Source organism: Psammomys obesus, unplaced genomic scaffold (assembly GCF_907164565.1).
Source record: "Psammomys obesus unplaced genomic scaffold, mPsaObe1.curated_primary_1811, whole genome shotgun sequence".
Classification (NCBI taxonomy): domain Eukaryota; kingdom Metazoa; phylum Chordata; class Mammalia; order Rodentia; family Muridae; genus Psammomys; species Psammomys obesus.
The window spans coordinates 4619772-4635091 of record NW_026596079.1 but is presented as its reverse complement, the minus strand read 5'-3'; the positions used below and the strand labels follow the sequence as shown (position 1 = coordinate 4635091).

The 15320-nt window shown below is 46.3% G+C and overlaps 1 protein-coding gene across 1 annotated transcript in view; it reads right to left on the bottom strand.

Moving 5' to 3' along the window:
- The window catches only part of Col22a1 (collagen type XXII alpha 1 chain), a 211613-nt gene that overhangs the window by 88674 nt on the left and 107619 nt on the right, over window positions 1–15320 (bottom strand). The window contains exons 31-38 of the mRNA XM_055626482.1: window positions 11464–11496; window positions 9434–9487; window positions 9103–9156; window positions 8252–8305; window positions 6874–6927; window positions 5144–5197; window positions 2785–2889; window positions 1525–1569 (exon numbers count right to left, since the gene is read on the bottom strand). Of these exons, the coding sequence (XP_055482457.1) occupies window positions 1525–1569; window positions 2785–2889; window positions 5144–5197; window positions 6874–6927; window positions 8252–8305; window positions 9103–9156; window positions 9434–9487; window positions 11464–11496 (453 nt within the window). The remainder of the gene's footprint in view (window positions 1–1524; window positions 1570–2784; window positions 2890–5143; window positions 5198–6873; window positions 6928–8251; window positions 8306–9102; window positions 9157–9433; window positions 9488–11463; window positions 11497–15320) is intronic.

Genomic DNA, 15320 nt, shown 5'->3' with positions numbered 1-15320 from the left:
CCTTCCCAGAGACTCATACTCCAACCAAGGACTATCCGTGGAGATAACCTAGAACCCTGACAATGCAGCCACTTCTGATGAGAACTGATAGACTAAGAGCAGAAAGAAGGACCTCCCCTATCAGTGGACTTGGGGAGGGGCATGCATGCAGAAAGGGGGGGAGGGTGGGACCAGGAGGGGAAGAGGGAGGGGCTTATGGGGGGATACAAAATGAATAAAGTGTAATTAATAAAAAAAAGAAAAAAAAAGAATATGTTCTTGCTTTTTAAGATGTTTTTGTTCAATAGATCTTACTCTGTAGCCCAGGCCGGCCTATATCCATCCTCATGACCCAATCTATCCTCAAACTCAAAATCCTCCTATCTCTCTATCTCTCAAGTTCTAGGATTACAGGCATGTACCACCACTCCTGGCAAGAAGTGTTATCTAAAGAAATTGTTTTTATAAATAGGCACAAGAGATAAGAAGCGATTTTATAATAAAATCTTTATGTAATTTAAATATGAATATCTCGTTAAAGCTAAAGATCCCGAGTTTCTATCCTAACATCAATTAGTGGCTCCGGCACACATTCTCCCAAGTCCATGTATCTGAGTTGGCGTCATAATTCTCCCTGAGCATGGGTGTGGCTACAGTTAAATTGCTGCAGCCCATGCTTTACCTTCCCCTGCAACCTTCCATCAAGGCCCACAGTAGCAATTTCTTCTTCCCACAAAAAAACTGCCACATCCCCCTCTCCAACACCCATCTGCCTCACCGTTTACATCTCCATTTGTGAGCCATGAGCTGACAGAGACCAAGAAGTTCAGCACTAAAACTATTAGGCCCTACAGTCCACCTTGGGCAATCCCCTGCTTACTCAAGGAAATGTTGTCTTTTTAGGCCTGGAGGTGCTGAAGAACTGAGGGAGAACTTGGCAGGTATTCATCCATTTCCTTCTAACGCTTGGGTGCCCAACTAAATGACATTCTCTGGCCTTCCTTGTCATGAATGTCACCAGAACTTGGTGGGTGGACATAAGAACCAGTTTCCAGTGCTGGCCCATAAAATTTTCTCTGCCCCTTCTTCCCTCTCTACCCCTACCCACCATGTATGCCAAGGCTTTCGGGAAAGATAGAGCAATACGAGATAGACTAGGGCCTGAGCAGACCAACACACACACACACACACACACACACACACACACGCGCGCGCACACGCGCACACGCACACGCACACGCACACCCCTCCTAGACTCCCATTAGAATTATGTTAAAGTTTGGGGATCATCGGCTACCAAAATTTCACCAGTACCAAGAGAAGATTAAGACCTTGGCTTGGCCAGGTGAAAGCCAGTAACTCCCCAAAGTTCACTGAATCAACATCTATGAAGCACTGGTGTGGGCGTGACTTCACGATATCATGAGTCTCAGGCGTGAGAAACGTGGGAGTGGTTGAAGTAACCAGAGGCACTAACAACAGAAATGCACATGATCTCTAAGTGGTCACACGAACCATCTCCAGTTTGCTTGGACAGGCACTTACCTTGGTTCCTACAGGACCAGGTAACCCAGGGGGTCCACGTAATCCCTGTTGAAAATTAACAACACAGAACCATGAGAGCTGAACCACTCACCATGTTCCAGGTTGCTGCCCTTTGCTGGAGCAGTAGTTGGAGAGCAGCTAGAGAGGGAGGAACTCTCATTGCAGATGACTACACTCAGTCATAGGTCCTGGGTGTGACTTCTGACTGTCACTTTCTGACCCTATGTGGACCAAAACAGGTCTCTCTACCCCTTAGTGTGTCTTTCAACTTCAGATCTCCATGCTGAGGCTTCCCAAAGGGAAGCAGCAAGATCAAGCTTCAAATCCATGACTGATTCCATGACCCCCAAACCTAGTCTCTTCTTTGTCCATCACACACTACAGAGACCTGAGGGCAGCCTTTGGGAGGGGATTCTATTTCCAGCTGATGAGCATGGGGTAATAATGACAGTTATGAACACACTTGAAATGCAAGGAGCCCAGTGTGATCCAAGAAACCTTTCTTTGTGTGTGTGTCACGACAACCGGGTACTTCGAAGCTCGTCAGCATAACTGGCTCCCCTTGGAGCCTGAGTATGCAGTCAGAGCTCCATGTGCTCAGAGCCGGCTGACAGCACAGCTGCCATACAGGCCCATCTGTGGTTTCACTTCCAAGGATCCAGTTTCCTGTGGTCAACCACAGGCTGAGAGTGTTAAGTCCTGGATTTCAGCTGTGATTCACAAGCTAGTAAAGACTGCCATGGAAATACAGTGTTACAAGGTTTCTACTTTATTGCTATTCTTAAGCACACTGATTGACAGGACTATGTCCCTAGGTCAGGGGACATCTCAAGCCTTCCAGCACCCCTTCCCACCCAGCTTCAATTCATCAGCTATACCTCACTTTATTTTTCTTTTTCTTTTATTTATCTTTTTACAATGTGTTCATTGTATATAACGATTGTAGCCCCCTTTCTCAACTCCTCCCAGTCCCACCCTCCCTCACTCTTCTCTCCTATCCCTCTTCCTTAGTCCATGAAAGGGGGAGTTCTCCTCCACTGTCATCTGCCCCTAGCTTATGAGGTCTCCTCAGGACTGCCTAGATCCTCTTCCTCTGTGGCCTGGCAAGTCTATATTGCCAGGGGCAAGTGGTCAAAGAGCAACAACTGAGTTCATGACAGAGACAGAACTTTCTAAAATTAGTCTTTGCTTTTGCCCTTTTCTCTTTTCCACTGTTAGCCTGGCTTCCCAAAGCTCAAAGCACATCAGCCTGCCACTTACCGGCTCTCCATCTTTCCCCTTTCCTGGTGGTCCAGGGAGGCCAGGAGCACCAGGATCTCCCCGTGGACCAGCTGGTCCTGGACTGCCTTCTTCGCCTGATGTTCCCTGGGGAGAAAAACGGACACTGATGAACCTTAGCAGTCGGCAGAACTCAGCCTTCCAGTGTCGAGTGAGCCTGAGCCTGTGTGGAGGCTTCTGAGGTTGCCTGTCCCTCTAGAGCACCAGAAGACAGACTGTTCAGTGTTTGGGAGAATTGGGGCTGTCAGAAGTTGATACCTCACATTTGCATACTGAAGTCCTTTCTCCAGGCAGAGCCTCCACCAAACTTTACCCTGTCTGTCCCTATCTCTTCTCTGATGGACAGAGTACAGGAAAATCAGCCAGGGCTCTCAAGCAGGAAATGGAGGGGGTCCCTTCAAATCTAAAGTTCAGGGTTGACACTCCTAGCTCTCAGTCATAGGACTTGTTAAAGAAAGAATAGGTGGCAATTTGAGGTATTTTTTTTCCTTCTTCTATTACAGCTATCTGGGCCCATCCAGCCCTGGCCTTTGCTCAACCCTCATGCGCATTCTGCTCAGTGAAGAGAAGGTGTTTGGCTCCCCCTTGGGCTCAAATGGGCTAATAGCACACAAGAAATAGAATTTGAATTTATGCATTTTTAAACTTAGGTGCTCTCTTGTTTCTGCAATTTAAGGAGGCATTATTATTTTTTTTTTAAAAAGTACCTGCAGGGTATTGTCCCATACATTTATAATTGCAGAACTCTGGAAGCAGAGGCAGGGCGAGTACTGCAAGTTGTACAGCAGCCTGGTCTACATAGAAAGTTCCAGATGTTCAGGACTACATAGTGAGACCCTGTTTCCAAACCCCAACACCCAACACACACACTCACTCCCCTCTCTCTCCCCTCTCTCTCCCCTCTCTCTCTCCCCTCTCTCTCCCCTCTCTCTCTCTCTCTCTCTCACACACACACACAATCTTCTACTTGCACAAGCTTGTGGTCAACAGACCATAAGCCAAAGATATGTTCTACGGTTTGTTTTTTTCCTCTGAAATAAGTCCTTTTTATCTCTGAAAATGTGTATTTTAAAACCAAATACTTTTCTAAAATGGAAAATATGCTCACACTTTTTAAAGTTTTTACCAAAATAAAAACATAGAGGCAAAAATGATCACTTCTGAGAATGTTTCCAGGAGAAGCACCTAGAAGGGATCTATTCATTGAATTTCAAGTGGCTCTCAGCACTAATGCCAGCACTTGAGGGGCCGAGGCAGGGGAATTGCCACGGATTAGAAGCTAGCCTGAGCTATAGAGTGAGTTAAGGGGTAGCGTGAGCCTCAGAGCAAGACCCAATCTAAAATACAAGGCACCTTGGGCGGTTGTGTGAACTTCGGCAGAGGATAAATCCAGAGAAAGGACCTAGCGTGTAATGGGGTGAGACAGGCCATCATGTCCTTGTCACGTGTCCTCTCCCAAGGCCATGCCCCTGCCTACAGTCCTTGGAGTGATCAGTTCACACGTTGGGGATGTTTTGCCATCCCCACGTTACAGCTGAGCACATTCGGGTGCACTGGGAGTGCCGTCTCAGCCTTGGTTCCACTGACACTGAGGATGGCTGAGTCTTGTCTGTTGTGAGAGCCAGGGACAGAATCCTTCACTGTGTTTTGTGATAGTTAAGGCAGAATCCTGTTCTGTAAATGTTGTGCCAGTTTTAGCCCTTTTCCCTGGTGTGGGGACAATCAGATGTCAGGAGGAGGTGGGACTGTCCCTACTGACAACCACTGTTCTCACCCTAGTTCAGGGTCACACAACTCGGACATGGAACCAGGCTTTGACGAGCCCGAAACTCAGTATCTCCCTTGGGCACTGATGAACACTGTGGATTTCTCAAGCTCTGCCTCAGCATCCATTGCTAACACGTGTGAGAACCATCCTTAAGGCACATGGTCACGCTAGAGCAATATGCAGAGACTCAGGGGTATTGTGCTCCCCCTGCCTGTGGGCTCTTTCTAGCTGATGGAAATGGAGCTCTTGTTTCCCTCTTCCCAGGCTTGGGAAGGGCTCACTGGCAACCGTGCTGCTCAGCGGATGAGTGGAACACTGAGTTGAAAGTGAGATCTAGTCCTGCTGCCCACCAGCTATGATATATGGAGCAAAATGCCCCCCAGAGCTTCTGCCTACAAAAAGGGGCATTTCTCTGATCCCCAGGCAAGAGCAACGAGGGTGAGAGGTCATGAGATGTCACATTCCTCTCTCGCTTGTACAGTCCCTTCTCAGCCCCGAGTAGTGTTAGCTCCTCACCTACTGACCGAGTGAGGCCTACAACAGAGGCTTTTCTGCAGTCTGCATCGCTCTTACCTTCTCCCCGCGCTCCCCGTCTTTCCCAGGGGCACCTCTGACACCAGGGGGACCCTGAAAAAGGAAGTTCATTCACACAGTTTTTGATGGACGTTAGCCCCCAGGCTTATGCCAATAGGCCCCTTTCCCTTCTGCTCATGTGTGCCCCATCCAGTTTTACACTCAGTGATGTCCATCTCTTTGCCTGAGTCTGGCCTTGGTTGAGAACAGGTTTGGTCTGCTGAGTGCTTGTCCCCAATGCCCTTAGTCTTGGCAAACCAGGTGAGGGCAGACACCAAAAAAAGATTTACGTAAAGCCAAAAATCTGACTTGATGTCAGAGACTTACTCTTCCAGTGTCTGTGGAGTTCTCCCCAACACCTCAAAGAAAGCTCAAGAATAAACATTTGTGGGCATGCCAGTGGGTACATACAGTCATAAGAAAGAGAGCAGCTAGCCAGTCATACTGAACAACTGAAGCTCAGCCATAATGAGGATGCTGGAGCCCACCTGGGACACTCCAAACAGCTGCCTTAGTGACAAGAACTCGGCTACTGGGGCTGGAGAGATGGCTCGGCGGTTAAGAGCACTGGCTGCCCTTCAAGAGGACCCGGTTTCAATTCCCAGCACGTGCATGGTGACTCACAACCACATACAGTTTCACTTCCAGGATATTCGAAGCCCTCTCTGACCTCCACAGGCACCAGCACATAGTCATACACAGACTTACATGCAGGAAAATATCCATACACATTGAATTTTTTTATACTTAAAGAAGTGGGCTGTTTCCTCTTCCCTCACCCTAGAGCTATTTTAGGTGACAATTCCGGCCCCATCTTGGGGCTGACCAGACAACATGCTCTTCAAAAGCCTGATAAAATGGGGGAAATAAAAAGCAGGATTCGTTGATGTTGACTATGTATACATGGTGGGAAAAGAAGGACTTTACCGGAAAGAGCCACTCCAACCTCTTCCCCTGTGACTCAGTCTCTTCCTGCCCCCATTTCCTCCTGAATAAAATGGGGCCAGGGATGGTATCTATCTACCTAACAGGTTTTGTTGTGTATCATGCATTAGAAATCTAAATGCCATGCATGTGTCCTCTGAGTCACAGATACATGGGAAGGTTTAGGAATGAGCAAGCCTGACCTAATCTAATGCAGAGGAAAAAAAAATTCCTATAGCCTGTGACCAGATGCCACTGTATGTTTTACTGAAAAGCATTAAAGTCTAAATCAGTGCTTATGTTGAATCATAATACAAGCCCATTAACACATCTTGGTTCCCCCCCCCCCCCCCCCGGAGAGGGAAAGAAGGAACTTCAGCAGGTGGTGAGGGACCTGAAAAATAAGCTGGTCTAACCCTGCCTCATTTCCTCAGATGAAAGAGCTTAGGAATGGGTGACCAAGTCCTTAATGCCAGTTTTTGGGCAATCCGGGTAGAATCCAGGTCTCAAACAGCCATAGGGGACCTCTGACTCCTTTGGAGTTGAAGGCAAATGGTGATGTTGATGCTAATGTCAGTTAAATGTGCAGCCTCTCGGCACCTTGTCCATCTACAACCCAGGGAGTTGACATGTCACCTAGAACCTTGGGATGGTAATGTTCTGGGCAGCCCTCCTCAATACACTGGTGGCAATGCTGTCCACACCTCTGTGTGTGTGGATGGAAAGGAGAAGAAGGAACCAAAGAGAGGCAGACACTGCAGGTTCACAAACCACACTGGCACCTTTGCTTTCTTCACAATACTCACCAGACTTCCTGGGGGACCACTGACACCAGGGGGTCCTGCCGGTCCTGGAGCACCCTAGTCAGAGAAGGAGCACTTGAGGAAAGCCAAATGTATCGGCTAGAAATAACTAACCCAGTCACTCTCCATACATGTCTCACACTCAGTTCATTTAACAGCCTCCAAACTGACACACATAGATATTAGGAACCTGCCCTTCACTGAGACCATATAGTGACCCCTCCAGCCAGACTCAAGAGAATGGGGTTGAAGGTGGAGGGAACTGGAGATAGGAAGACTCTCACAGTTCTTTACGCCCGCACATGGGGGTGGCCATGCTTTGGCCATGCAACATGACTCCATGCAGTCTGAGTGGAAAGTGCCAGCCTCCCTGAGATTAAACACACTCTGTGGACAGGAGAGCTCGGAACAGCAAACTGAGAGCTCAAAGGGTGCCTGCTGGAAAAATGCTTATCTCTACAGTTCCTTGACTGCCACTTCGTGTTTGAGGTCTGTGTGTGAGAGAGACAGAGGCACAGAAACACAGGGAGACAGACAGACAGAAAATAAAGACAGAGAGGCATAGAGAGAAAGAGAAATGGACAGGCCGAGAGATAATTATGTAACTTAGAATTTTATCCTTAGAGTGTGCATCTGTGGATCTGAATGCAGGCACAATTCTCCGAATGGCAAACACCTGAAAGTGGTCCTCTTTGTGCTTGGAAGGTCCTTTGTCCACCCTCTTTGCACACTGAAGATTTCTCTCACTACTGGGCATGCAGGCACAGATTGGGTTTGCACGATCATATCTTTGTAGCATCCATGAATGTACAGGAGAAAATTTGCCTCATAGTAGGGCATGTGGACAAACTCCAGGCCTGCTGATAGTAATATGGAAACCAGGGCATCTCTCTTGGGCTTAAGGTTCAAATGGCCCCTGAGCATGGACAGCTCCACCAGCATTGATCTTCCTTTCTTTTAAATTTAATTTTATTTATATATTTATTTATTGCAATTTATTCACTTTGTATCCCTGTTGCAGCCCCTCCCTCATCTCCTCCAATTCCCACTCACCCTTCCTCTTTTCCCCTTTTGCCCCTTCCCTAGTCCTCTGATAGTGGAAGACCTCTTTCCCTTCTATCTGACCCTAGCCTATTAGGTCTCATCAAGGCTGGCTGCATCATCTTCCTCTGTGGCCTGGCAAGGCTCTACCCACCAGGGGAAGGTGATCAAAGAGCTGGCCACTGAGTTCATGTCAGAGACAGCCTCTGTACCCTTTTCTTTCTTAGCTACATGTCAGGTAGTTCAGAACTGTGAGCCAGAGAGAAGATGTTCATCTGGACCACCCCTTCTAGACTATCCCCCCCCCCCCCGAGAAGTTAAGGTGGACAGAAGGACTCACAGGGTTTCCAGCTGCTCCAGGGGCCCCGTGTGCACCATCAAGTCCCTTGGCACCCTGTGCAAGACAGAAAAAAGGGGCTTGGGTCAGAGGCCTGAGGTTGGAGGTGGTGCTGGCCTGCTGCTCAAACTTAACAAATCAGAACATAAAAGGATGGATCAGAAAGCAGGGTCTGTCAGGTGCAGAAAAGCCTCCATCACTGGCCCTGCACAGTCCCATCTATATTCCTAAAGTCATCTATTTCTCATTAACACATTATGTAAATGAGGGAGAGAGGTGGGCAGCCTTGATCTCAGGGGTTTTGAACAATAGGCTCTTCTAAATCATCTAGAGTCCCTTCCCTTCCTCCACTAAACAATTGAACTATTGTCAGGGAACATCCTCTCAGCCCAAACCACAACAGATAAATAAAATAAAAATGCTAATATGTACCAGGCATCCTCTAAACACATTTGCCCATCAATTGCTCAGGAATTTCCTATATCTGCTCAGACAGTTTCCTATATCTGAAAATGCACCGGACACCAAGAGCAACTTTGTTTTCTGGGAAACCTTTCTCCAGAACATTCTGAGTCTAAGACAGCTCTCCTCAGCCACCAACAGCCCTTTAGTGGAAAGGCAAGAACAATCAGAATCCCAGAGCCTGGTCCAGGTAGTTGCTTTTGGGGGCAACTTTGTGAGCTGCTGAAACCCTTAGTTTTGGGGGCTGCCACAACCCAGTGTCTCCAACAACCCCACCCCAATAACATTTCACAAAATGTCAAGTGAGAAGGCTGGTAGGAAAGGCAGGAAGGAATACATGTTGGAGGGCAGCATGGTTCAGGAACAAACAGGTGGAGAGAGGGTTCCCTTACCGGAGGTCCAGCAGGTCCCCGAGGGCCCAGTTCTCCAGGATGACCCTGAGGTCCCTGCAATGAGAGAGGAATGTCCACATGAACTAACTCAGCACCCTTGTCCTGAGCATATGGGGCTGGATGTGGGGACCTGCAATGGCTATAATCTGAGATCTGCAGAAGGCACAACACCAAAGTCCTAAGGGTTAAAACAGGCTACACTCAAGTTTAATAAGCCCTCCAGTATACAGAGCAGCCAGTGGCATACAGACCTAGAACCAGCCAGGCCTAGATTTCCAGTCTTCAGGAAACTCAGGGAACGGTGAGTGGTGTCTGGGATGTGGGTACTCACCAGGGCTCCAGGCTCGCCGGGGTCACCCTTTTCTCCTTTGGGCCCTTGCTCTCCCTGTTGGTTAGAGGCACATGGTACAGGTGACTCGGGAGTGATCCCCTCCCATGCTTTCAGCACATCGGCTCCACCCCTCAGCATTGACACAAGAATCATCTCCATTTCTTTGGTGACCCCATCCAAAGCTGTTCCTGTTGGCTGGATTGAACGTGCTTCCCTCTTTTTCCAGGGGCTCAGAATGATCCTGATTTATTGTTCATATCTGAGACTGTAAGTCTCTTCTTCAGGGAATCGAATCCCAGACTGGCCACATCCTCCATATTAGGCGTTCTCAGGGTCCAGTGTCTCCTCTGTGAAGACACCCCATGCTAAGGTTTCAACTCTACACTTGAGTGGTCTGACCCTTGTCCCCTCCTGCTCAGGGCTGAATGACACAGAAGTGATCATCAATAAATACAATGGGGAGAGGAGTCTTTCAAAGCCAATCTCTTTCTTGAGGGATAACTGGACAGAGAGCTGTTGAGAAGACTCAGTTCTTGACACAGAGAAAAATGAAGTAATAAAATACATTTTAAAAAAAAGATATAATTTCCTTGCTTTGATTTTGAATGTGGCTACTGACCTTCTCAATAGTACACATTCTGAAAGGACACCCCACTGAGACTCAAAAGAGGAGATATGTAGGACACTCCCCCTTCTCTCCTCAACTGCTCTTCCAGTTGGATCTTTTGGAAATTGTCTCTATGGAGCAACTATAGGGAAGTTTTAATCCCTGAGGCCAGGGGCACCAGAGAAGAAAAAATGGAAAGATTCGGGGTCAGGCATTCAATTAATAGATGGTAAAGGTGTGCTGGGAGGGAAGCAGTGAGATGGCCAGCCTGCCTGTGTGGGAGGAGCTGAGCCTTGAAACACAGAGACATACAGGGCCATCACTAAAGGCAGCCACACAGGTTGATAGACACCTCCCCTGACAACTCCTGAATTCTAGGCTTCCCAGAGAGGCCCCCTGCACTTCCTTCCTGTCTCACATCCAAATCATAATGTCCTTCCTTATCCTTTAATGAATTCAGCATCTGACTCAGTTTCCCTCCTCCTCCATTCCTCTCTGTCATACCCAGATCTTCCGTGTCTCTGAAGTTGCACTGACTTATTACCAAATGGAGACAATACTGGCGGACTATAGATCTTCCCACTCCACCCTCTCAGCTATCCTGTATTGTGAAAACAGGTCATACAACACTGAGAGAGGAACCACGAAAACAAGAAAATAAAAGGTAAGGAGCCAGGCATGGTGGCCTTTCACCTGAGCACTCAGGAGGCAGAGGCAGGAGAATCTCTGCATTTGAAGCCATATTGATCTGCACAGGGAGCTTCCCATCAGCCAAGGTTAAGAGGCTGAGACCCTATCTTAAAAGGGGGAGGGGTTGGTTGGTGGTGCCAAATGACATTTCCTGGCCTCAGTGCTGCCGGTAGCATAGAGATTCGAAAAATGCTTATTTTTCAGAAGACTTCATGGAAGAGGAAGGAAAACGGCCTCCACCTCCCCAGGCTGTGGAACTCATTTCCATCTTTCTGTTAAGTGCCTCAGTGTCTACAGGAAACCACTGAAGCCTCATTCCCCAAGCAGTCTGAATGGAATATTCTGGAAACTATCTCTAGAGGGCAACCAACTTCAGTGGACTGAGGATTTGAAGTGTTCCCATCTCTGGTCTCTTTTCTGCCAACATTGGTAGAGGCTATTCTGACAGCTCAGATATATCTAGTCTCACAGCAACCAGCAGCTCTGGGCACAGCAGAATGGGCTCTACACAAAGACAGGATGGCCTATGTGACCACTGGGTGATGTCCCTAGAATGCCTGCCTGCTGTGGGAACCAGTTTCTTGCAATAGTTTAATCCCCTGCTTTTTAACAGGACAAGTTCTGCCTAACCAGAACTTGTCTGAGAATCAAATCCTCCAAGCCCCAACTGCTACCCCACAGCATCACCCCAAGAACTGAGGCAACAGGCTGCATAGGGTCCACTGCAACTTACTGGCATTCTTGGGTGTGGTGTGAACATTGATGGCTGAAAAAGAAAGCACACAAGTTAGACAGCTTGGAATCAAAGGAGCCTTCCATGTCAGTCTTTTTCTTTTTCTTAGTTAGGGTTTTATTGCTATGAAGAGACACCATGGCCATGGCAACTATTTTTTCTTTTTCATTCAATTTACATCTCGGTCATAGGTTCCTCCCTCCTCTCCTCCCAGGCCCACCTTCCCTCCTGCATCCCCTCTCCTCTATACCTCAGAAAAGGGGGGCCCCGTCCCACCCAGACACCCCAGCTCAAATATTCACATGAGGACTGAGTTCCTCCCCTATGGCTTGGTAGGCAAGTCCCATCAGGGATAAGTGTTCAAAAAGCAGACAACATAGTTCATGTCAGAGATTTCCCCACTCCCTTCACTAGTAGGCCCACATGAAGCCTAAGATGCCCATCGGACTTATCTTCTTGGGGTCTGTGCATTGCAGTATGTCTGTCCTGTACCATGTGACTAAAATCTGCTTATAAGTAAGTAATATACCATGTGTGTTTTTCTGGGTCTGTGTTACCTCACTCCTTGAACTCATTTCATTTTTTAAAATCCTGCTGCTTCTAAGAGATTTGCCAAGCCAAAGAGCACGGACTTGAATTGCCACTTTATATTTGCTCTTTGAGGTGAAGATGTTAGTGTTTTTTATTCTTTGAAAACTTTAGATACATGACTCTTATGTACTTTGGTGATATTCATTCCCTACTCCTTTCCTCCAACTATCCCCAGATGTGCCCAGCTTCACGTCCTCTTTTATTAATGGCCCAATGAGTATTACTAGTATTGCACATAGGGACGCGGTGAGCAGTTGTCCACTAGGACACAGGCAACCCACCAGGGGCCGTTACCAAAGAAAAGTATCTTTTAAAAAAAAAAAATGTGTTTTTGAGACAGAATTTTATGTAGTCTAAGTTGGATTCCAACTTTCGAAATAGCTAAGGACGACTTGAACTCCTGAGCCTCCTGCCTCTCTACCCTCCAGGTACTGGAATTATTAGTGTGTCCAGATTTGCATGTGTCCTTTATTGTTAAGTTTGTCCAACAGAATCGGCTTTCTTTAAACGATCAGCACGTGTACTCATACATTAATGAAGGGATATGTAATGCATGCATTTAGATGGTCTGAGGTCTCAACCTTTCTATGACTCTGGATATATTTTGTGAGGCTCTCTGCCTGCATCAGGAAGAGGAGGAGACAAAACTTCCTGGAGGCCAAAGCAGAATACTCCGTGAAGGAAACAGGAAGGCTGCCTATGATATTCAAGTCAGGTCTCTCTATCCTTATCCAGTATTATACCTGTCCTGTGCTAGCCAGGGACAGAGGTGAAGGGGGGACTAACAAGGGGGTCCAGCCTCTGGCTCCTGCAGAGGCCAGTGAAGATCATCATGAACTTCAGTGTCTCTCCAGCCTTACCAGGACACAAGCTGTAATGAGTCCCTGCTTTGTCTAGCCTTAATGCTTTCACAGATGATATTCCTTGGGCCTGGAACACTGTTCCCCTTTAACTGCTGTCCTTTGGTCCAGCCTTCAAGACTCTTCTGATTGTCTCCTGATTGTCCTTCCGTCATCTAGTACTTTCATATAAATTAGGGCATTTGAGTCCCCTTGATATGCACATCAGCTATACTGAATGTTACTGGATGACATTTTTACACCTGTAACTAGAGTGCATTCCCATAATTGGAGTTTCTGTTTGGTTCCCCTCATCTATATGTCTGTTCCTGTGCCAGCACCATGCTGTTTTTATTACCACAGCTCTGTAATATAGCTTGAGATCTGGAATTGTGATGCCTCCATCATTCATTTTAGTCAGAATTTTTTTTTTCTATCGGGGGCCTTTTCTTTGTCCATATGAATTTTAGGGTCTTTATTCTATTTCACCTCTTCCTTCAGAGAGTTAAAGCTTTCATTGTAGAGGTCCTTCATCTCCTTAAATAAGTTTATTCCTAGATATATATTTAGACTACCGTGACTGGGAACATGGCCATCATCTCTTTCTTAGCATGTTTTTTAATCAATAAATAGAAAGGCTACTGTCTTTTTTTAAACTTGATTTTTGTATTCTGCCACTTTGCTGATGGTGTTGATCATTCCTAGAAGCTTCTGGTGAAATCTTTGGGATGTGTTATGTAAAATATCATATTATCCACAAATAGAGATAATTTGACTTGTTTTTCTATTTGTACACATTTAATTTCTTTCCCCTAATAGACTATAGGTTCTCTGTGAAGTCAGAAGCTTGCTACTGGTTGGTCCAGAGCAAAAGCCCAAGGGACAAAATGAGTAGGAAGAGAAACATGATACACTACAAAAGGAAAAATGTGGCTTCCTCTCCTTCTCTTCGAAAAATGTGGCTTCCCATCCTTTCCCTAGTTCCAGACTCCTCCGAGTCAGACCACTCTTCCAGTTTTATGGATAAGGATACTGCAGGTCAGAGACATGATCCCCCTGAAGACATCTGAGCGACAAGACCATGTAGGGTCAAGACCTGACATCTACGGGAGGATGGAAGAATTTGTTCTCAATCCTTCAGCATCCAAATGCTCCACAGATTGAATTTTCCTGCTTAGTTTGTTTTATTTAGTGTGTTCATCCATAAAAATTCAAGACTCCAAAGTGTGTATATGTGTATGCATGTGTTTGTGCATGAGTATATTTGCACGCATGCGTGTGCATATGTGTATATGTGTATGTGGACGTGTGGACGTGTGTGTGTGTGTGTGTGTGTGTGTGTGTGTGTGTGTGTGTGTGTGTGAGCATATGGATGACTATGTGTCTGTGAGTGCATATATGTGTGCTGTAGAAAATTGGGTTTTGTTATGTGGACATTGCAGGACTTACTTAATCCCATGTTATAGTCATGTAGGTATTTTGCAATTTTTCACCATTATAAACAACACTACCATGTACACCCCTGTAGTTTTTAGATAAACATGACCAGCCCTGTAGGAGAGAATACATTCTAATCAAACACATTGGTGCCCTCCCTATCAAACCACTGAAATGAACACCCCAAGAAATTTTATTTTCCCCAGAGAACTGGTATTGGTAGAAGGAAAAGCCTTAAACCTGGTGTCAGCCAGAGGGGGTATTTGTCTCCAGTTATACCAGAATTCGTAAACAGAGCCATAAGCAAAGTCTCTGTCAATGGCCCAAACAGAATCACAAACTGTAGAAGAAACATTGAAATACAAATTAACTCCAAATCTAGGACAATTGTAAAATTCTTGGAAATGAATACCTGATAGAAAAGTGGCCGTTTTATATTTATTATATAAGCCAAAGATCCCAGACAAAAGCTACATATGCGCTGCAAGGTTCTGATTACACATTTGTGGTCATGGAAAAACAGACCCACATTATCTCTCCTCCCTTCACTGTCATTCTCTGTTCACCACTGTACCTGATCTAACACTCTACCCACAATTAGGCAAAACTTGACTGGAGTTAACAGGCTACCAACTGAAAGCTAAGACTGTTATCAGACAGCCTTGAAAACTCCTAGACATGGAGAATGCCTGTGGAAGGCGAGGAGTCAGAGGCATGGGTTATGGTGCTATGGTCCCACTCTGAACAAATAGCTTCTTGTCTCTAGAATCTTGTCTCAACTTCCCTGTTGTAGCAGGTGGGTATGTACTCTCAGTGTCTATAATATATTCTGAAATACATAAATTGTGCTTTCGTTGAATTAAGTGAATAAAATAAGTACAGGACTTCTGTTTACTAGAAGAGCTAGGAGTGGGTCTAATGAAAGCATATTGATAACGAAGTAGTGTGTGTGTGTGTGTGTGTGTGTGTGTGTGTGTGTGTGTGTGTGTG